Here is a 25,272-nt window from a genome sequence, read left to right as displayed (position 1 = left end):
GGGACCAGGCAGAAAGTCTCCAAGGACCAGAGGGACCAGGCAGAAAGTCACCAAGGACCAGAGGGACCAGGCAGAAAGTCTCCAAGGACCAGAGGGACCAGGCAGAAAGTCACCAAGGACCAGAGGGACCAGGCAGAAAGTCACCAAGGACCAGAGGGACCAGGCAGAAAGTCTCCAAGGACCAGAGGGACCAGGCAGAAAGTCTCCAAGGACCAGAGGGACCAGGCAGAAAGTCTCCAAGGACCAGAGGGACCAGGCAGAAAGTCACCAAGGACCAGAGGGACCAGGCAGAAAGTCTCCAAGGACCAGAGGGACCAGGCAGAAAGTCTCCAAGGACCAGAGGGACCAGGCAGACAAAATGGAGAAGATGCACCAGAGACAGATGGAGGCTTCAGTCAGAGTCAGACGTGAGTGAAGCTTTGCTATATAAACAACCTACTGTTGAGTTTATATGAAAACACATAGATTACTGTACAATGAGTTTATATAATAGATTACTGTACAATGAGTTTATATGAACACACAGATTACTGTACAATGAGTTTATATGAACACATAGATTACTGTACAATGAGTTTATATAATAGATTACTGTACAATGAGTTTATATAATAGATTACTGTACAATGAGTTTATATAATAGATTACTGTACAATGAGTTTATATAATAGATTACTGTACAATGAGTTTATATAATAGATTACTGTACAATGAGTTTATATAATAGATTACAGTACAATGAGTTTATATAATAGATTACTGTACAATGAGTTTATATAATAGATTACTGTACAATGAGTTTATATGAACACACAGATTACTGTACAATGAGTTTATATAATAGATTACAGTACAATGAGTTTATATGAACACACAGATTACTGTACAATGAGTTTATATAATAGATTACTGTACAATGAGTTTATATAATAGATTACTGTACAATGAGTTTATATAATAGATTACTGTACAATGAGTTTATATAATAGATTACAGTACAATGAGTTTATATAATAGATTACTGTACAATGAGTTTATATAATAGATTACTGTACAATGAGTTTATATGAACACACAGATTACTGTACAATGAGTTTATATAATAGATTACAGTACAATGAGTTTATATGAACACACAGATTACTGTACAATGAGTTTATATAATAGATTACTGTACAATGAGTTGATATAATAGATTACAGTACAATGAGTTTATATGAACACACAGATTACTGTACAATGAGTTTATATAATAGATTACAGTACAATGAGTTTATATGAACACACAGATTACTGTACAATGAGTTTATATAATAGATTACTGTACAATGAGTTTATATGAACACACAGATTACTGTACAATGAGTTTATATAATAGATTACTGTACAATGAGTTGATATAATAGATTACTGTACAATGAGTTTATATAATAGATTACTGTACAATGAGTTTATATAATAGATTACTGTACAATGAGTTTATATAATAGATTACAGTACAATGAGTTTATATAATAGATTACTGTACAATGAGTTTATATAATAGATTACTGTACAATGAGTTTATATAATAGATTACTGTACAATGAGTTTATATAATAGATTACAGTACAATGAGTTTATATGAACACACAGATTACTGTACAATGAGTTTATATAATAGATTACAGTACAATGAGTTTATATGAACACCTAGATTACTGTACAATGAGTTTATATAATAGATTACTGTACAATGAGTTTATATGAACACATAGATTACTGTACAATGAGTTTATATAATAGATTACTGTACAATGAGTTTATATGAACACACAGATTACTGTACAATGAGTTTATATGAACACATAGATTACTGTACAATGAGTTTATATAATAGATTACAGTACAATGAGTTTATATGAACACCTAGATTACTGTACAATGAGTTTATATGAACACCTAGATTACTGTACAATGAGTTTATATGAACACATAGATTACTGTACAATGAGTTTATATGAACACATAGATTACTGTACAATGAGTTTATATGAACACATAGATTACTGTACAATGAGTTTATATGAACACATAGATTACTGTACAATGATTTATATGAACACATAGATTACTGTACAATGAGTTTATATGAACACATAGATTACTGTACAATGAGTTTATATGAACACAGATTACTTACTGTACAATGAGTTTATATGAACACATAGATTACTGTACAATGAGTTTATATGAACACATAGATTACTGTACAATGAGTTTATATGAACACATAGATTACTGTACAATGAGTTGATATAATAGATTACAGTACAATGAGTTTATATGAACACATAGATTACAGTACAATGAGTTTATATGAACACACAGATTACTGTACAATGAGTTTATATGAACACATAGATTACTGTACAATGAGTTTATATAATAGATTACAGTACAATGAGTTTATATGAACACCTAGATTACTGTACAATGAGTTTATATGAACACATAGATTACTGTACAATGAGTTTATATGAACACATAGATTACTGTACAATGCGTTTATATGAACACATAGATTACTGTACAATGAGTTTATATGAACACATAGATTACTGTACAATGAGTTTATATGAACACATAGATTACTGTACAATGAGTTTATATGAACACATAGATTACTGTACAATGAGTTTATATGAACACATAGATTACTGTACAATGATTTATATGAACACATAGATTACTGTACAATGAGTTTATATGAACACATAGATTACTGTACAATGAGTTTATATGAACACATAGATTACTGTACAATGATTTATATGAACACATAGATTACTGTACAATGAGTTTATATGAACACATAGATTACTGTACAATGAGTTTATATGAACACAGATTACTTACTGTACAATGAGTTTATATGAACACATAGATTACTGTACAATGAGTTTATATGAACACATAGATTACTGTACAATGAGTTTATATGAACACATAGATTACTGTACAATGAGTTGATATAATAGATTACAGTACAATGAGTTTATATGAACACATAGATTACAGTACAATGAGTTTATATGAACACACAGATTACTGTACAATGAGTTTATATGAACACATAGATTACTGTACAATGAGTTTATATAATAGATTACAGTACAATGAGTTTATATGAACACCTAGATTACTGTACAATGAGTTTATATGAACACATAGATTACTGTACAATGATTTATATGAACACATAGATTACTGTACAATGAGTTTATATGAACACATAGATTACTGTACAATGAGTTTATATGAACACATAGATTACTGTACAATGATTTATATGAACACATAGATTACTGTACAATGAGTTTATATGAACACATAGATTACTGTACAATGAGTTTATATGAACACAGATTACTTACTGTACAATGAGTTTATATGAACACATAGATTACTGTACAATGAGTTTATATGAACACATAGATTACTGTACAATGAGTTTATATGAACACATAGATTACTGTACAATGAGTTGATATAATAGATTACAGTACAATGAGTTTATATGAACACATAGATTACAGTACAATGAGTTTATATGAACACACAGATTACTGTACAATGAGTTTATATGAACACATAGATTACTGTACAATGAGTTTATATAATAGATTACAGTACAATGAGTTTATATGAACACCTAGATTACTGTACAATGAGTTTATATGAACACATAGATTACTGTACAATGAGTTTATATGAACACATAGATTACTGTACAATGCGTTTATATGAACACATAGATTACTGTACAATGAGTTTATATGAACACATAGATTACTGTACAATGAGTTTATATGAACACATAGATTACTGTACAATGAGTTTATATGAACACATAGATTACTGTACAATGAGTTTATATGAACACATAGATTACTGTACAATGATTTATATGAACACATAGATTACTGTACAATGAGTTTATATGAACACATAGATTACTGTACAATGAGTTTATATGAACACATAGATTACTGTACAATGATTTATATGAACACATAGATTACTGTACAATGAGTTTATATGAACACATAGATTACTGTACAATGAGTTTATATGAACACAGATTACTTACTGTACAATGAGTTTATATGAACACATAGATTACTGTACAATGAGTTTATATGAACACATAGATTACTGTACAATGAGTTTATATGAACACATAGATTACTGTACAATGAGTTGATATAATAGATTACAGTACAATGAGTTTATATGAACACATAGATTACAGTACAATGAGTTTATATGAACACACAGATTACTGTACAATGAGTTTATATGAACACATAGATTACTGTACAATGAGTTTATATAATAGATTACAGTACAATGAGTTTATATGAACACCTAGATTACTGTACAATGAGTTTATATGAACACATAGATTACTGTACAATGATTTATATGAACACATAGATTACTGTACAATGAGTTTATATGAACACATAGATTACTGTACAATGAGTTTATATGAACACATAGATTACTGTACAATGATTTATATGAACACATAGATTACTGTACAATGAGTTTATATGAACACATAGATTACTGTACAATGAGTTTATATGAACACAGATTACTTACTGTACAATGAGTTTATATGAACACATAGATTACTGTACAATGAGTTTATATGAACACATAGATTACTGTACAATGAGTTTATATGAACACATAGATTACTGTACAATGAGTTGATATAATAGATTACAGTACAATGAGTTTATATGAACACATAGATTACAGTACAATGAGTTTATATGAACACACAGATTACTGTACAATGAGTTTATATGAACACATAGATTACTGTACAATGAGTTTATATAATAGATTACAGTACAATGAGTTTATATGAACACCTAGATTACTGTACAATGAGTTTATATGAACACATAGATTACTGTACAATGAGTTTATATGAACACATAGATTACTGTACAATGCGTTTATATGAACACATAGATTACTGTACAATGAGTTTATATGAACACATAGATTACTGTACAATGAGTTTATATGAACACATAGATTACTGTACAATGAGTTTATATGAACACATAGATTACTGTACAATGATTTATATGAACACATAGATTACTGTACAATGAGTTTATATGAACACATAGATTACTGTACAATGAGTTTATATGAACACAGATTACTTACTGTACAATGAGTTTATATGAACACATAGATTACTGTACAATGAGTTTATATGAACACATAGATTACTGTACAATGAGTTTATATGAACACATAGATTACTGTACAATGAGTTTATATGAACACAGATTACTTACTGTACAATGAGTTTATATGAACACTTAGATTACTGTACAATGAGTTTATATGAACACATAGATTACTGTACAATGACTTTATATGAACACATAGATTACTGTACAATGAGTTTATATGAACACATAGATTACTGTACAATGATTTATATGAACACATAGATTACTGTACAATGAGTTTATATGAACACATAGATTACTGTACAATGAGTTTATATGAACACAGATTACTTACTGTACAATGAGTTTATATGAACACATAGATTACTGTACAATGAGTTTATATGAACACATAGATTACTGTACAATGAGTTTATATGAACACATAGATTACTGTACAATGAGTTTATATGAACACATAGATTACTGTACAATGATTTATATGAACACATAGATTACTGTACAATGAGTTTATATGAACACATAGATTACTGTACAATGATTTATATGAACACATAGATTACTGTACAATGAGTTTATATGAACACATAGATTACTGTACAATGATTTATATGAACACATAGATTACTGTACAATGAGTTTATATGAACACATAGATTACTGTACAATGATTTATATGAACACATAGATTACTGTACAATGAGTTTATATGAACACATAGATTACTGTACAATGAGTTTATATGAACACATAGATTACTGTACAATGAGTTTATATGAACACATAGATTACTGTACAATGATTTATATGAACACATAGATTACTGTACAATGAGTTTATATGAACACATAGATTACTGTACAATGAGTTTATATGAACACAGATTACTTACTGTACAATGAGTTTATATGAACACATGGATTACTGTACAATGATTTATATGAACACATAGATTACTGTACAATGAGTTTATATGAACACATAGATTACTGTACAATGATTTATATGAACACATAGATTACTGTACAATGAGTTTATATGAACACATAGATTACTGTACAATGAGTTTATATGAACACATAGATTACTGTACAATGAAGTCATTGGGTCAGGTGTGAATGTTCACACAGTATTGTTCTGCTGTAGTTACATATGTGAAATGATGCACCTCCACATTTACTTTGTGCTAAACCTCAATCATATAAAATAGTTCCAATGTTGGCACAAGGACGCTAGTCCAACAGCTAGAGCCTTAGGTTTATAGTTATCTTGTCATGATGAAGATATAAACTGATCTTCCAGTCTCCTCATTGACTTACATTTTATGATAAACAACTCTCAAAGTCACTATTTAACAAATAAAGGATGGCAAATAATACAGATTATGGTAATGAATGACATCACAAAACTCCAATATTTATTTATTTGTAAAAAATCTACTTCATGTTTATTTATCGATTTATATTATCGATTTATACAGGTTTTGTGAGGCTATATATTAGCACAACCTACTGCAGGCTACCTTTTTATGCTTGCTTTATGTGCTAAAAAAGTATCCGGCTTGCAAGTTGAGGCGATATAGGAAGAGACTTCAAGAGAAAGTTCATATGAATGGCCGCTAGTTTAGCTGTTTCCCCCCTGCTGGTACCAAAAAGGATTACGCTCCATTAAAGTGAATGGGTTTTTGCTGAACTTTACACTTAATTTAATAACCTTAATAAACATTGCCATAAATATGTATGGGGGCGGGGCTAGCTTGATTGACAAGCTCCCAACCAATAGAATTCTGGTACCATTTTTGTGACGCTCTCACATTGTGATATCTTTATTTATTTTTATTAATGGACATTGGGCAAACCTAATGTGGACTGTTGCTTGTTTATTGATGAAGTGATGACCATGATTTGAGCCACCTGCCAGTGGGCGTGGACAGAGGACATTTTCAGGACAGGATGTAGAAAGATGGTGTCATGCAAACAATTGCTAAATAGTCTTTGTTTACTGTCTGTAGAGTATCTGGGCGTAGCTTTGTCCATCTCTTTTTTCCAGTCTATGGTTAAAACAGTGACCTTGAGAGCTGTTTCACTGTGCAATGTGAGTCAATGAGGACACTATGTTTCACGATCAATTCATAATAAACGCAGCAACTGAGTAGATATCTCTCCAGTTGGACTAGTTCCATCATGATACCCCTATATATATATATATATATATATATATATATATATATATATATATATATATATATATATATATACATACCTCTCCAAGTACCCGCATGTCCCAAGTGCCCAGTTGTCCAGGTGCCCACCGCTCCAAGTGCCCACCTGTCCCTGTGTGCGTGCGTGTGTGCGTGCGTGTGTGCGTGCATGCGTGTCTAGGATGTTCTGGGCTTGTTTTGACCCCTAGCCCGTGACCCCTGGCTGCACAGTGAGTGGGGTCCTAGCAGCCAAAAAAGCTGTCTATAATGTGCCTTAATAATGGAGTTTCATATTAACTGTACGATATCATTCATGTTGGCGAAAGTAGCTTAGTTGCTTCCCAAAGTTCTGAGCAGCGGGGAACCAGTAGGTGTACTGGTCTGCTGTGAATAGTGGTACAAAGGGCGATGGAACTCCATGGACCCCTTCACTGTATATATATATATAATATATATATATATATATATATATATATATATATATATATAATATATATATATATATATATATATATATATATATATATAGGCTATATATATAGGATATATATATATATATATATATATATATATATATCACCGCTAGATCGAGAATCAGTTAGATCGAGAACCGGAGCGCTCGTCGTGCGGCGCGGGGCGGAACAAGCGGTCGCTTTGATCCACAACAATGACAACGTAGCGTCGGCAGGAATGATAGCGCCTCACCCCACGGAGGTTAGGGTTAGGCATAGTTTTACTGAGGTTAACGTTAGGGTTAGGGTTAGAGTTAGGCATAGTAAGCTAACACAGCTGAGCTAGGCTAGTAGATAAACAAAGAAAGAGGGGTCGCAAACGATTGACGTCAGCGGCTACACAAGTGAATGGCTGTTGTCGCCATCTCATGGTGACTACGCAAAATTACACAGGTGCGCTGATAAGAGACTATCAAAGTGAATTGATCCAGGTGGTGGTAGGGGTGTGTGGTGAACGACAAAACGAGTGCTCTTACCACGATCTAACTGAGTTACCCAATCTAACTGTAATATATATATATATATATATATATATATATATATAACCCAAACCTCTACCAAAGTAACATTGTGCTTTAATCTATTATCCCGGTTATTTTATATTCACACCACTAATGCTAAAACAAATCCCTCTTCAAGGTCTTTCATCAAATTCTGCAATTCAGCAACATCCGACCCAGATCATCAAAGGAGCAGAAGACAAGCTGATGTCTGTGAGGAAGAAGTTCATTCAAAGAGTCTCAGATCCCGTCCTGGATGAACTGCTGGACGAACTTCTGGATGAGAAGATCATCACTGATGGAGAACTGGAGACCGCCATGGGGAAACCTCTGAGGCAAGAGAAAGCACGCTTTGTTATCGACATGGTGCGGAGAAAGGGAAACAAGGCCAGTTCATTCATGATTGTCATAATCAATCAGCTGGATTGTAACCTTAGTGAAGAGCTGCAGCTGAAGCCGCCAGCTACCGATTAGCCTGACATGCAAACTCTACGGTTTAGCCTGACATGCTAACCGTGTGGAAACAATGTTTCCAGAGCTTATAGTTTCAGGGAAATGAGGAGAGAGCAGAGAAGGTTAAATAGACCATGGAAGACAGAAAGACAACACTGTTATAAGCCTGTAAGAATACAGGAATTGGAGTTATAAAACAAACCAACAGTGAATTAAAGCATTTGAATGAAATGTAAGATGAAAATATTGTAAAAGCTAAACTATGTAACCTTAACTCATCTGCCGCCTTACACGTTTATAAACGTTCTATTTTGCCCAGCTATCTACCGCCTCACACGTTACTGTACGTTCTACCATTTTTGGCCACTGGGGGTCACTGTTCACTAATATATGAGACAGCAATGGGTTCACTGCTCTTTGGGCAGCCTGTGATGCTGATAAAAAAATATAAAAATGTTATTCATGTAATCAGCTTTCTGCACACCTTCTTCAAGATGGCTGCCAAAATGGCCACCATCCACATGCTGTAATTGTTTGTGTGTGTTAATCTAAAAATAGATTTTTCTTGGGGTTGATTATATGTTTCTGCCAACTGCAAGGGGGCAATGGACATCTTCTGAGAGCTTATTTTTTTTCAAAAAATGTTTATTTATTTTTTTATTTTCAATTTTTTTTTTTGTAAAAAGCCGGGCAGTACTAAGATAGATTTCTTTTTAACCCTTGGCAGGCATTGTGTTAATGTCCTATTATATCAGGGATTTGAACCCAGGTCTCCTGCACAAGAGCAGATGATTTTTATTATTGTTGTTGTTGTTTTTTACCACTGAGCCAATAGAGCCTGCTAGAGCTGCTTGCTCAGGGGAGTCCTCAGAGTTACTGCCGTAAGGGTCCATTTGGAACCCCCTCAGGGACCCCCGAGGGTCCCTGGACCTCACTTTGAGAACCACTGCCCTACACTCTTAAGACCTTTGCACACAGGCGCATTTATCTGCACGGATAAAACTGACAATTTCATTTTTTTAAAAGAAAACAATGATTCTCTACGACCTCATGCACACCGGATCCGAATTAGCCGTGCGACGAGTGGCTGCGGCCGTGCGTTTTTTTTCTCGATCGAACCCAGTTCGATTTGTGCGTCTTGTCGCATGCGGTAAAAAACTCATCGCTCCTTTTATGACTCCTTTTGGTATCCGCAGCACCGATTCCGAACAGCATTACACACCAAATCCATCCATCCATCCATCCATCCATCTTCAACCGCTTATCCGGAATCGGGTCGCGGGGGTAACAGTTCCAACTGAGACCTCCAGATTTCCTTATCCTGCGCAACTTCCTCCACTCCCTCTGGGAGTATACCGAGACGTTCCCAGGCCAGTCTGGAGATATAATCCTTCCATCTGGTCTTAGGTCTGCCACGGGGTCTCCTCCCAGTGGGACGTGCATCGAGGACCTTCATAGGAAGGCGCTCGGGGGGCATCCGTACTAGATGCCCGAACCACCTAAGCTGACTCCTTTCCAAGTGAAGGAGCAGCGGTTCTACTCCAAGTCTCTCTCGGGTGATTGAACTTCTCACCCTATCTCTAAGGGAGATACCAGCCACCCTTCTGAGAAAACTCATTTCGGCCGCTTGTACCCGAGACCTTATACTTTCGGTCATGACCGAAAGTATAAGAGCTTTGCCTTCCGGCTCAACTCTTCCAATGTGTTTTATTCATGCAGCAAAAAAAAGAAAACGCAACTGTCCTGTGTGCAAAGGGCTTAAGAATCAGGAACACAGATCATTTTTCATGATGATTCTCTTCATGGATTCACTCTGTTTGACACCATGAAACTCAGGGATTTGTTTTTATGTTTTGTAGATCCTTTATTGTGACCGTCAGGTCGCAGTTACTGTCAAAACCTCGACCAGCTGTGAGTCCGTCCGTCAGTCAGTCATTCAGTCAGTCAGTCTGTCACACGTCACACTTTTGCCCTGCTCATATCTCCGCAACCGTTGCCCCGATCCATGCGAAATTTTGCACACACACTTCCGATTTTTTTAAAAACATTTTTGGACACTATTCCTACAGATTTTGCCCTAAAATTACGCAAATCGCTACACAGCATGTCTACACTCAATGTCATCAACATGGATCTGTCCCATATAGCGCCACCTTCAGGCAGATTTTTTAAAACACATTTTTGCACACTGCTCCTAGAGATTTTGCCCTAAAATTACACAAATTGGTACACAGTATGTCTACACAGAATGTCTACACAGTATGTCTACACTCACATTTTGCCCTAAAATCACGCTGCGACCTGACGGTCGCTTATCTCCCGATTAGGGAGTCTTACTGGTACTGTTGTTCTATAAAGCTTTGAATGGTTTCAATAGGACTTGTTTTGGACATGGGCTCCAGACAGCCTCCTCCCTGATGAAGACATGATGCAGACACAACCAATGGTTCTTGGTGTGTTGATGACAACCTTGATATTATGGACCGCTGACTTTGTGAGCTCAGAGAAGGTTTTAGCACCTGAGACTCGGTCGCATTCCATACTGTCTTATCGCCTTTTTCTTTCTCTCTTTTGTGTGCAAGCGTACCGGTATTCTAAATAAAAAGCCATTTACTATAAAGTTGTTGTATTGTTGTCTTCATCTTTCAAGTGTTTACCGGTTTGTCACGGCCCCTGTAGTCGGCCTACTAGGGCCTGTGTAGTTGGAGGGTTCTGTCTAACCCTTATTCCCACAGGTCCTGCAGATTGACAATCAGGTGCATTGGGAGCACCTGGCCAGTGTTCCCAGGGTGCACTATAAAAGGCTGGGTGCGGCCGCACTCAGTCTCTCTCTCTCCTGCCATGAGAGTAGCAGCACTTTTGGCTTCCTAGCCTAGTTTTGGTTTGCACATCTCCACACACTGCTGACATTACTGATTACACTGATGTACAAACCCCATAGGATTGTTTGTTGCAATTTACCTTTATTGTTTATATTGTAAATAAATTCATTGCTTTGTGCACTTTTAAAGCCGTGTCCCTCTCCTTTTGTTATGGCCTAAGAGCCGTGGTCATAACATGGGGGCTCGTCTAAAAAAAAGGGAAATGATACGTTTTGGCCACATCTTCAGTTGTAGGCCCATTCGTGTTGGAAATATGTTTTGAAATCTTTGGTTAACAAATGTTTGTTCAGGCTTGTGTTGTCCCTTGGTGTCAGAAGGGTGTGTCTCCCTTGCGTGAGGGACGTGATGGACGTGAAGGACATGAAGTGTGAAGCGAGAAACGTGAAGCGAGAAGCGTGAAGGGTGAGGGGAGGGTAATTCCCTTGGTGACAACAGGTGGGACATGTGCCGTTTGTTTAAAAATAGAACTAGTATTTTTGCCATGATTTTGAGCAGGTAAAGTAAACTTCCTGTCTTGCTTTGAAGCCTGTAGACCGGCAGGTTTGTCATAGTCATAGGAGAAGGTGCACGGTAGTTAAAGTGTTTTGGTTGTATTTGTGAGTTCAGTTTTGGTTTAATGTATAATTGTTTTGAGCTGTGCTGATTGGTTAGTGTAGTGGTTAGCAGTCAGGATGGTTGTTAAGGGTGCGGTTTTTTGTGTGGTGGTCCCCACATAGGAATAGGATTATAGTATTATAGTAGTATATAGCTATTTTTGTTAAAGAAGTTCGTTTGGTGTTTTTGGTTTTTCAGTCGGCAGTTTTTTTGTAAAATTAGGTGAGCATTTTTTTTGAGTGTCACACAGTTGTTGCTCATTTTCTTTGTGTATTTCTGCTCTGTGTCAATATTGGCTAGTAGTAAGATTGGCATCCAGATCCAACAGCTGGCAGTAAAAACTGAGCTGGTTTGGCCATGACGGGGCATGTAAACGGTGGTTTGTAGCATGATGGTTACTCAGAGCAGGGTCAGACGGAGGTTGGTTCCTCAGACGGTGAGACCCTCCAGACGGCTGTAGGTCCACCAGACGGTGAGACCCTCCAGACGGCTGTAGGTCCACCAGACGGTGACTGGTGAGACCCGCCTGACGGATGTGTTGTCCACCAGACGGGTGGTCCACCAGACTGAAGCTGGGAGGGGCTGTAGGTGGCCGTAGTTCTGGCCCGTCTCAGAGAGACGGCGCTGAGGCGCATTGGTTGCAGGCTCGGTGCACTTCCTCCCTAGCAGGCCCTCGGCTACACGGGAACCAATACAAACCACCATTTACGGGTCAAACAAGGTGAGATGACGTTTTTTAACACTGGTATGTGTTACTAATATGGAGATGTATTGACCAGAGCATGAACTACAAGTTTGTTAAAGTTACTATTTTGAGCAAATGATTTGGTGCCAGCGGCCTTTTGCTGGAAAATTTGATTGGCTGAGAAAAGTGCTCACCAAAATATGTTATTTGTATTAGCTTTAGGTAAAGCAGCTGAGGTAGGGGGATCATTACACCTGGATGCGCACCTGTAGCAGCTGTCCTGGCTTTGGCAGGGTTTTAGAGAGCATTTGTTTTTTGGATATTGTTTTTGGTTAATGGTAATCTAAAAAGTCACTTGTCCTCAGTTTTGTCCTCATAGGTTTTCCCTGTCTGTATGGTTTGGTCCAGAATTGTTTCAGTACTAAGTTCTTGTGAGTTCCATGTGTAGGAGCTTATATCAGTTTATAGTTGGAAAAGTAATGGCAGGAGTTATCTTCACCAGGCCGGTGCAGCTGGGAGGCAGTGTTGTATCTGCCAGGCTGCAGGTGGCTGGGAGGTGTAGATTTGGTTTTATCCTGTTAAGTTGCGATTTGTCTTGCCAGGCCGGAATGGCTGGGAGACAGTGTTCGTTTGGTTTGGTTTTATTCTGTACTAAGTTTGCGATTTGTCTCGCCAGGCCAAAATGGCTGGGGGACAGTGTTCGCTGCCCCTTGTCCTTCTGACATATGGGTCGGTTGGGATGGGGTGGTTGGTTTCGGGCAACGCTGGATCTATTGGTGTGGGGCTTTGTGCACACTCCCGGTGAGCTGGGAGGAGCCGCCACTCTGGGTTTTATTCAGGTTGGCCTAGCTGGTAAAGTGTACTGAATAATTTGACTTTAGTTTATCTGGACCAGAAAATAATTTGACAAGTGACTTATGTGGATCAGAAAATGTTGCAGGGGAGGTAATGTGACCTGTGTTTTGACCTATCTTGTGGTTCTGCCTTTCTTGCTGTTAATGGCTCTGTTCCTGTCCCATTCCTCTTAGATGCTTCAAGTAATTCCGGATGATCTTGTTTGCTGGGGATGGTGGGCTGGTATGCTAGGTACAGAGGGGATGGGTTATAGTGACTTTTATTAAGTGGGTCGTTCATTTTCAAAACATGGTTTGTGATATAGGTTGTGGTTTTGGTATGGTTATTGGCTATTAAGATTGGCTATTGGGTGACTAATGGGTAGACTGAAATTGATTTGGGTTTCTTATGTTTAAATTGTAGGTAAAGTGTCTGTTTGGATCACATTTTGAAAGTAATGTTTAGATTTTCTAAATGTACTAATTGACACGTTTAGTATGTTTTGGTTTAGCTGTTGGTGCCTCGGTCCCTTAAGGGTCCTCGTTTTGTAGGGGGAGGGTGTCACGGCCCCTGTAGTCGGCCTACTAGGGCCTGTGTAGTTGGAGGGTTCTGTCTAACCCTTATTCCCACAGGTCCTGCAGATTGACAATCGGGTGCATTGGGAGCACCTGGCCAGTGTTCCCAGGGTGCACTATAAAAGGCTGGGTGCGGCCACACTCAGTCTCTCTCTCTCCTGCCATGAGAGTAGCAGCACTTTTGGCTTCCTAGCCTAGTTTTGGTTTGCACCATTCAACACCACCACACTACATCTTCCACACATCCACACACTGCTGACATTACTGATTACACTGATGTACAAACCCCATAGGATTGTTTGTTGCAATTTACCTTTATTGTTTATATTGTAAATAAATTCATTGCTTTGTGCACTTTTAAAGCCGTGTCCCTCTCCTTTTGTTATGGCCTAAGAGCCGTGGTCATAACAGTTAACATGTTATAACCTTTGTTCATACCTTGTACAACTGCCCTACTAGTAGAGGTTAACATGTTATAGCCTATATCTTCATACCTTGTACAACTAGCCTACATCTGAAAGCAGAGGCACATCTGAAAGAGGCAACACCCAGGGTTATGAACTTTTAAGAGTCGACTATTTTTAAATGCAAGTTATTCATGAACAACTAATTATCTGTTAACATTTATTTTTACCAGCCCAACTTTTGAATATAAGCCAATATTTGCTGTAAAGCAGTTTTCTTTAGAACTTATTTGTAATGTTATATTATTTTAATTAAGGGAGAATTATCATGTGTGGGTTTCTCTCTTCTAATTGAATGACATTTATAAAGAGATGGAGAGAAACCCCTTGCTACTTAAATACTCTATTAGTGGGAGAAATATGTGAAAAAGGTGTTCACTTCCGGCAGAAAGCGTGAAAATTTGCACCTAGGGGTATTTTTGTGCGCTGAATTCAAAAATTGACGGTCCCAAACACTTCTCAAATTCACTTTTCTCTCATTCACTTACCATAGGGTTAGGAAAAAAAGACCCCCCAAAAATCTTCTTTAAGTAGCATGTGAGGGGTCTATCTAGGGGGTTTTCATGATTCTGAATCCATTCCAAGCATTTGTTTTGCACAAAAAACATTCCTTGGGGAAGAAATGGACCCCACAAACTATGGTTTAGTGATGAGTCATCAAAAAACAAAGTTTTGTTGTGTCCATTTCTCGGAAAGGAATGTTTTTCGTGCAAAACAAATGCTTGCAATGGATTCAGAATACTGAAAAACACCTGGTTTGACCCCTCACATGCTACTTGAAGATTTTTTTGGGGGTCTTTTTTCCCTAGTATGGTAAGTGAATGAGAGCCACCAGATCCCATGGGAAAAGTGCTTGGGACCGTCAATTTTTGAATTCAGCGCACAAAAATACCCCTAGGTGCAAATTTTCACGCTTTCTGCCGGAAGTGAACACATTTGCCTTTTTTTGTTACATATTTCTCCCACTATATGAGGATGAGGAGCTTCATTCAAAGTAATACAAATATACAATATGAAAATATAAACATAAATTATACCAATTGTATTTCATGTTTTCTATATGCAATAGCTGACATAACTGAACTTGGAGCAAATCCTTAGCAATGCAATTCACCTGAAAAGTTGAAAAGAGCAGAGAGCTCCCTCTTCTGGCAGTATTAGAGTATCAACCATGCAAGGCACCAACCTGCTCTTCAGGAGCAGTTTAGGGGTTCAAAGTCTCATAGCTTTCTCAAGGACAATTTGACACTAACCACCTACTGTAAAATGGTAAATGGTGCATTTATATAGCGCTTTTAATCCAAAGCGCTTTACATAGATTGTGCATTACATTCACCCATTCACACACACATTCATACACCGGTGGCGGAGGAAGCCATGCAAGGCACCAACCTACTCACTGGGAGCAATTAGGGGTTCAGATTCTTGCCCAAGGACCCTTCGACATTAACTCAGGGGGAGCCCGGATTCGAACTGGGAACCCTTCGGGATTTATACCCTTTGTGCTCTAATACCAGTTTCTCTACCCCTGAGCTATGCCGCCCTGTAGTATAGGCCTATTGGCTATTTGAAAATAGCAGATCTACAAGCTCACAATAGCAAAAGCTTGTGAGCTTGCGCTATTCTGCTGTCTTTTGTGACACGTGAGTTTGTAGATCGTCTACTTTTGGTAAATGTTTCCTGTCCCACCCAGTGTTACCAGATGGGAAATGTTGAATTATCGTACCGGAGGCTCAGAATTATCGTATTTGACATGAAACTATCGTACACGGCCAAAAAAGAGAAATCACTTGCGTAAAAACGTAATTTCACCAAAAAATACGTCTTTAGTGTAAGAAACGACCTCGTTTTAGACTCCTGCGTGACAAAAACGCATCAGATATGCTGTGTGGAGGCAGGCAACTTCTTGGAGCTTACACAAATAAAAGCCTGAAACTGGTCTGGAAAGATGCAACCAGTGTTTTTAATGCCTCCAAGTACAGATTGACTGATTTCCTGGCTTATTTTGAGAAGCCAAACCAGATCCCAGATCAGCAGCCAGGGAAAATAGAATTCACGCTCTTTTTGATGATATGCCGAAATTATCGTACATTTGGGCATTTTTGGAATTATTGATCGTACATCGTACAGAGGGTCAAATTATCGTACAAATACGATAATTATCGTACGTCTGGCAACACTGGTCCCACCCCAGAATAGAGATGCTAGGGTTCAAGTGGCTAGTGTAAAAAAAAAAATATGAAAAAGTCCCCCTATCACTCAACTACTGAACATCCCTACCTACAGCAGGCCTACTGTATGTCATTATGTCATTTTCTAAATAAACATTGTTATGAATATGATTTGTTTTATGTTACATGTAGGCCTATGTAACCCTAACCCATGCCAATAAAGTTTTTGAAATTAGAAAAAAAAAAAAAAAAAAAAAAAAAAAAAAAAAAAATATATATATATATATATATATATATATATATATATATATATATATATATATATATATATATATATATGCCATGTCTTTGCTGACTGAATGATAAACAGATGGAAACTTTTGTGTTCATGTCACTTTTAATTATTTGTTTATTCATATATTTATCCAATGATTTTGTAACCCATTTTTTCACCCTGCAGTGCCAGTTGCCTAAGCTGGTCGCTGCTCTCCCTCTGCCAACCTGAGGAGAGCTTCCATCAGTTTAACATTGTAATAGTTTTTTCGTAATTAATGGATAAATGTTCCATTGATAGTTCCATAGACGTGTTTGACCGACAGCACTGTAAATTAATGTTTGTTTAAATATATTCTTCGAGGCTGTAGGATAGACGGAGTGTAGGCTCATATAGCTACCCCTGTGTGTGTGTGTGTGTGTGTGTGTGTGTGTGTGTGTGTGTGTGTGTGTGTGTGTGTGTGTGTGTGTGTGAGAGTGTGAGTGAGAGAGAGAGAGAGAGAGAGAGTGATAGGGCTTTTGCTGGACAGTGATTTAGAGGTGTAGTTACATTTTGTTCCCAACAGGGGGCGCACTTATAACCTCTATATATTCAGTAAACTGCTTCCTGTTCTGTAAACTTCACTTCCTTCTTCCAGGTGGGTTTGTTTGCTGAGAAGCTGTGAAAAAAACGACTGCTATGAAAAACACAGAATAATCATTTATTGTTGATTCTTCACAGTGCTGTAAAGTAACTAAAGTTGCATTTACTCTGTTAGGTTATTGTCTGTTTACTTTGCAGTGTTTGCAATGTTCAATACTTTTGCTTCTAGGCTACTCCAATATTCAATGCAACACATTGTGAGCTTGTAGATCGGCTATTTTCAAATAGTCAACTGTATTTAGGGCCGAAGTAGTTCATGTGTGCTTAGTGTCGTGATAATAATCAAACAGAGCAACTAGCAACTACAATATTGTAGTGGAGTAAAAGTACAATGTTTGCCACTGAGATGTAGAGTAGAAGTAAAAGTATTGGACATTGGCCTAGGCCTACTCAAGCAAAGTACAAATAAAGTAGGCCTACCTCTAAATTGTACTTAAGTACAGTATACTTAAATAAATGTTTGTTACTTTACACCACTGGAAGTGGAAACCACAAGGCCCAACGCCTGTTACTAAACCTGACCATAACATCACTTTATTTGTTACTAAACCTGACCATAACATCACTTTATTTGCTTGTTTCAAGTCCAGATCCTTGATAAAAACCAACCATATATTTAAATATTTTAACACATTTTCATGACTTTTTCAAAAAATAGCAGATCTACAAGCTGTGCCGCGCTGTGAGCTTGTAGGCCTATATCTGCGATTTTTCTATAGCTATGGTATAAAATAATTAAGGCCCCTCCACCTTGGGCCTTAGTAACTCACTTGTTAATGTTTTAAATGTACTTTAGTGCATCACTGTATCATTGTTGCTTAAGACACTAAAGGTTTGTTGTAAGTACCTGGATGGCTAGAATGTAGCCGCAAATTGCAACACTAGATTTTTTTATAATGGGATGAATCTAGGGTTGCAATACCTCCCATAGGCAGCCGATGCATGAAAACAGTTTTTTGCTAACTGATTGTATTAAACGACTTCAAACTCACCAATATTGTAGCTCTATGGAAAGCTTGGAATTTACTCTTGCTATCTGCAAAGTGTTTGTTTCTGAAAAATCCACAGTAGACATGTTAGGAGCTACTTTCTATCCAAGAAATTTGGTTCAGGTGATAATTTTTTCTAAGTCCTGGAGTTTGGAAGCGCTCGTGGAAAATCCCTCAACGGTCCTGTGACCACCTGGTTCTAAATGTCACATTATGCAGGAGGCAGCGGTACATGGCGTTATAGAAGACGAGCGCCTCCGAAGTTCAGCACTTAGAAAATAAACCATGTCATGTCTGCTCGGATTTCTTGACAGAAAATAAATCATAACAATTCTTCTGTGGATTTTTCAGAAACAAACACTTTGCAGTTAGCAAGAGTAAATTCCAAGCTTTCCATAGAGCTACAATATTGGTGAGTTTGAAGTCGTTTAATACAATCAGTTAGCAAAAAACTGTTTTCATGCATCGGCTGCCTATGGGAGGTATTGCAACCCTAGATTCATCCCATTATAAAAAAATCTAGTGTTGCAATTTGCGGCTAGCTAGAATGTGCATGTTCAATAGAGATACAAATGGATGGTCTACAACAGTGGTTCTCAACCTGCGGGTCAAATTAGCCGCAAATTGCAACACTAGATTATTTTTTAATCGGATGAATCTAGGGTTGCAATACCTCCCATAGGCAGCCAATGTATCAAAACAGTTTTTTTGCTTTCTGATTGTATTAAACAATGTCAATTCAGGTGATTTTCTTTCCTAAGTGCTGTAGTTTGGAAGCACTCGTGGGAAGTCACTCAGCGGTCCTGTGTACCAGCTGGTTCTAAATGTCACATAGCCTAATGCAGGAGGCAGCGGGACATGGTGCTATAGAAGACGAGCGCTTCCGAAGTTCAACACTCCATCCCTGGATGGTCCCTGGATGATAACTTAATGTGAAACATTGTTTTCACTCAACAGTAAACAAACAAAGTAAGTGTATACAGGGTATCTGCACATGTATAAAGTGACAATTGACCACATTTGTAATACATATAAAATGGCAAATTAAACATTGGCCAAACTGTCAAAATATTAGAGGCAGAAATTGAGAAAATATCAGATCTACATGCTCACAAGGCCTCACTCGCAACTGTGATTGAGAGTGAAACATATTAACAACTCTGGTCTCTCACCCTGTGATGAGAGTTCCTGTGTGACAATCACGCAAAGCGGTACACAGTATCTCTAAAGTCATGTCATCAACATGGATCTGTCCCATTTCCCATATTCCCTCCTGATTGGCTACCATTGCCTTCTAAAGTTTGTGTATGCGACCTGACGGTGGCTGAGGGAGTCTTACTGGTTCCATTACACAGTGTGCAGGATGGCCTGAGACTGATGGAGTCTTACTGGTTCTCATTACACAGTGTGCAGGATGGCCTGAGACTGAGGGAGTCTTACTGGTTCCATTACACAGTGTGCAGGATGGCCTGAGACTGAGGGAGTCTTACTGGTTCCATTACACAGTGTGCAGGATGGCCTGAGACTGAGAGAGTCTTACTGGTTCCATTACACAGTGTGCAGGATGGCCTGAGACTGATGGAGTCTTACTGGTTCTCATTACACAGTGTGCAGGATGGCCTGAGACTGATGGAGTCTTACTGGTTCCATTACACAGTGTGCAGGATGGCCTGAGACTGAGGGAGTCTTACTGGTTCCATTACACAGTGTGCAGGATGGCCTGAGACTGAGAGAGTCTTACTGGTTCCATTACACAGTGTGCAGGATGGCCTGAGACTGATGGAGTCTTACTGGTTCCATTACACAGTGTGCAGGATGGCCTGAGACTGATGGAGTCTTACTGGTTCCATTACACAGTGTGCAGGATGGCCTGAGACTGAGGGAGTCTTACTGGTTCCATTACACAGTGTGCAGGATGGCCTGAGACTGAGGGAGTCTTACTGGTTCCATTACACAGTGTGCAGGATGGCCTGATGTATGGTACAAGTGCAGCTGCCCTGGCATAATCACTTCCTACTGTTTTCTACTTATTAAAACCAGTAAAACTCCCTAATCGGGAGATGAGCGACCGTCAGGTCGCAGCGTGATTTTAGGGCAAAATGTGTAGGAGCAGTGTCCAAAAATGTGTTTGAAAAAATCAGCCTGATGGTGGTGCTATATGGGACAGATCCTTGTTGGTGGCATGAGTGTAGACATAATGTGTAGCGATTTGCGTGATTTTAGGACAAAATCTGTAGGAGCAGTGTCCAAAAATGTGTTTGAAAAAAAAAAACGGCCTGATGGTGGCGCTATATGGGACATATTCATGTTGATGACATGAGTGTAGCCATACTTTGTAGGGATTTGTGTGATTTTAGGGCAAAATCTGTAGGAGTAGTGTTCAAAAAAATTGTTTTAAAAAATCAGCCTGAAGGTGGCGCTAAATGGGACAGATCCATGTTGATGACATGAGAGTAGAGCAAGTGTGTACCGATTTGCGTGATTTTAGGGCAAAATCTTTAGGAGTAGTGTCCAAAAATGTGTTTTGCAAGAATGGGACTCATGGTGGTGCTAGAAGAGGGCCACGTGATAATTGGGTGGAGGTTGTGGTTTGGCAACGGTGGCAGAGATATGAGCAGGGCAAAAGTGTGATATGTGATAGACAGACTGACAGACAGCTGGTCTGGTCTGACGGTCGCAACTATCGAACCAACTATCTAACTAACTTATTAACTACCCAGCTGACTAATCCACTAACTTAAGAAGGTGATAATTCCAGGAGGATATTTGAAACACTGTACCTGTTTTAAGTATTAATTTTAGACTGCCTCTTCCTTTATCACTCCATGTGTGATCAGTAGGACTAACCTTACCCTAAGACTTTATCACTCCATGTGTGATCAGTAGGACTAACCCTTACCCTAAGTCTTTATCACTCCATGTGTGATCAGTAGGGCTAACCCTTACCCTAAGTCTTTATCACTCCATGTGTGATCAGTAGGGCTAACCCTTACCCTAAGTCTTTATCACTCCATGTGTGATCAGTAGGGCTAACCCTTACCCTAAGTCTTTATCACTCCATGTGTGATCAGTAGGGCTAACCCTTACCCTAAGCCTTTATAACTCCATGTGGGAGCAGTCAGTTTGACCTATTGAGATTGTAAAGTCTGTGAAAAGTTATTTTTAAGTGAATGTCTGTAACTTAAGTTAATATTGTTTACTCCGTGATTATTTATTAAAGACAAGGGTTGCTTGTCACTGCAGTTTTCCCGACTTTAATTGGGAAAAAACACTGCACGGTTAGTTTTGAAATGGCACTTAAAGTGTTGAGACACTTAATGCACTGGGAGCACTTTTATCTATAGGAACCACACTGATGAAATGTCTGTCTGTCTGTCTGTCTGTCTGTCTGTCTGTCTGTCTGTCTTTCTTTCTTTCTTTCTTTCTTTCTTTCTTTCTTTCTTTCTTTCTTTCTTTCTTTCTTTTTGTCTTTCTGTCATAGTATGCATTCTACATATTGTGAAACAAAGTGAAACATAGTTTAGTCAGTATCATAGCATGCATTCTACATATTGTGACACAAAGTGAAACATAGTTTAGTCAGTATCATAGTAGTATGCATTCTACATATTGTGACATTTGAAACAGTAAAACACCAGACTATACACTGATCCATTCAACCTAAATAAATCCAAAAGCAAAAGACACTGGTATGGAACTCCTAGTTCCACGGTTGACTATGGACGAGGTTCAATTCCCCGCAGTGTCCTGCTCATTGGGTTTTATAAAAGTGTTGAATGGAACGAGAGTCTGTCTGTATCATAGTTTGTTTGGTCAGTAACAAGTCTGCACCGGTCTAGTCAGTAGTACCACAGTCAGTCTCGTTGTGAGCTTGGAGGTCTGCTATTTTCGTTGCTTTTAAACATTTCAGAACCTGCCTCTCCAACATTCTCTCCATGTCCCTGGATATAGTACCATAGTTTATTTAGTCAGAATATCAGACTATTGATGTACTTTTGATCAGAAGTATACAGTATGCAGTATTACTTTATTTTGTTTATTTATTTAGTTATTCATTTTTGTGTCAGCATGTTGGCACTGGAAAAACTGTTATTTAAATTGTGTCTGAATAATCCCGTAAAGGATGGGCTGTGAAAGAAAGCCAGACACGAAAATAAAATCATTCATTTATTTAGTCAGTAACGTGGTGTTGTCGCTACCATAGTTTAGTCAGTCAGTCAGTCACCGTCAGTTCATTAGTCCATCCGTCAGTCAGTCCATCAGACCATCATTCCTTATCAGCACCCATCCGTCCGTAGGTCCATCCGTCCCCATCAGTCCATCAGTCCCCACACAGAATTGACAAACGCAACCTCACATTTCTATAAAGGTCGTACATGTAGGTCAATATACACGTGACAAGCAGCAGTCTTGGTGACTTAATACTTTGTCTCTTGACTATGGACTATGGTCTATGGACTATGGCACTCGCTTGGAGGGCCCTGAACGGCATGAACAGTGTATGGAACTCTAACCTCCCCCGCCAAATCAAACTTAGCTTCTTCTTTGCAACGGTGGAGTCTGTTCTCCTCTATGGCAGTGAATGCTGGACCCTGAAGCCAACCCTGCAGAAGTCTCTAGACGGGTGCTACACTAGAATGTTGCGTGCAGTACTCAACATCAACAGGAGTGCACATGTTACAAACAGGAGCCTGTATGAGGGAATACCAAAGGTAAGCGAGAAAATTGCCACCAGAAGAATGAGACTAGCAGGACACTGCCAAAGACACCAGGAGCTTCCAGCCAGCAAATTGGTACTGTGGGAGCCAACTCATGGGCACCGGTCGCGAGGACGTCCCACAAAAACATACGTGGACGTACTCAAGGAAGACGTAGGGACACAGAACACCAATGAGCTGGCCAGATGTATGGAGAACCGAGATGACTGGAAACAACGATGGAGGGCTCGTCTGAGGACGACCTAGATAGATATGGTCTGTTTTCAGTCATAGATTCCTTGGACTGGCACTGGTATTATTGACATTTGAGATGATGCTCTCTCCCAAAGACAAATGTTAATGCATGGTTTGAGGGCCACACGCTGCAGATTAAAGTTTGATGTTGACCCTGAAGTCAAGAACCAGCAATATGCAACACTGCAATATTGAAGCTGTTCATGTATCATATCGCTTCTCCCTCTCACTTTTCAGCCCACTCAATGAGAAAACAACTGAAACGATTACAGGCCTACTGTTTGAATTGAATCAGACCTCGAACCCATAGCCTGTAGATGTCCATGTCTTTGCAGCTATAGTGATGGGATAGTTTGTTTTATTTCCCTCTGTGTGGTCCCCAACGCCTTAACTCTGACTCAGTACAGTACTGTAACTATGTGTATAAGGGGTGGCTGTAGCTCAGGAGGTAGAGTGGGTTGACCAATGATCCATGGGTCGGCGGTTCAAATCCCAGCTTCTCCTGTCTACATGTGGAAGTGTCCTTGGGCAAGACACTGAACCCCAAGTTGCTCCCGGTGAGCTGGTTGGTGCCTTGCATGGTTTCCACCGCCACCGGTGTATGAATGTATGTGTGAATGGGTGAATGTAATGCACATTGTAAAGCGCTTTGGATAAAAGCGCTATATTAATGCACCATTTACCATTTATTTACCATTTATAAGGCAGGGGTCTTTCAGTTGAGAGAGAGAGATGAAGCAGGGACCCCCACAACCTGTTCATAGATTCCATATAGTTTAATTGTTTGACAGCACAATCATCGTGTATTTTGGATTCATTTCAATTTGTGTTTTCAGATATTTAACCACTTGAACAGTCAATACTTAATAAACTTCACCTTTCACTCTGTACTTAGTCTGCTCTTTTTCACCTCTACACGTACCAAACCCCTTTGCCTAAAATAGCCGATCTACAAGCTCACAACGCCTCACAGTGCGAGGCGTTGTGAGCTTGTAGATCTGCTATTTTTGGTTAAAGTTCTCAGGAAAAAAAAGGTTTCTATCACACAAAGATTTGGATGACGTCCCTGTAGTAACTCTGATGACCCCCTAGGGGTCCCGGACCCCCTGTTGAAGACCCTTGGTATAAGGGTTAAACTCTGACTCTGTATGTACTGTAACTATGTGTTCTATATGTTGAATCAGACTCTGAACCCGTAGCCTGTTGTATACATTGTTTTATTTGTTTGTGTTCCCTTTTTGTCCTTGGTTTAAAGTCAAAGAGTTAAAGTTGCTTTAA

General features: G+C 38.4%; 1 protein-coding gene across 1 annotated transcript; it reads left to right on the top strand.

The window, feature by feature from the left end:
- The first annotated feature begins 297 nt into the window (after nt 1-297).
- LOC308305776 (uncharacterized protein) lies at nt 298-8,986 on the top strand. Its single transcript, XM_080750646.1, has 2 exons — nt 298-407; nt 8,619-8,986. The coding sequence occupies exons 1-2, from the start codon at nt 359-361 to the stop codon at nt 8,951-8,953; spliced, it is 384 nt and encodes a 127-aa protein (XP_080606772.1). The 5' UTR covers nt 298-358; the 3' UTR covers nt 8,954-8,986.
- The last annotated feature ends 16,286 nt before the right edge of the window (nt 8,987-25,272 follow it).

Source organism: Nannobrachium achirus (assembly GCF_963921795.1).
Source record: "Nannobrachium achirus genome assembly, chromosome: 20".
Taxonomy (NCBI): domain Eukaryota; kingdom Metazoa; phylum Chordata; class Actinopteri; order Myctophiformes; family Myctophidae; genus Nannobrachium; species Nannobrachium achirus.
Note: the sequence above shows the minus strand (reverse complement) of the source record. Positions and strands in the feature narration are given on the sequence as shown.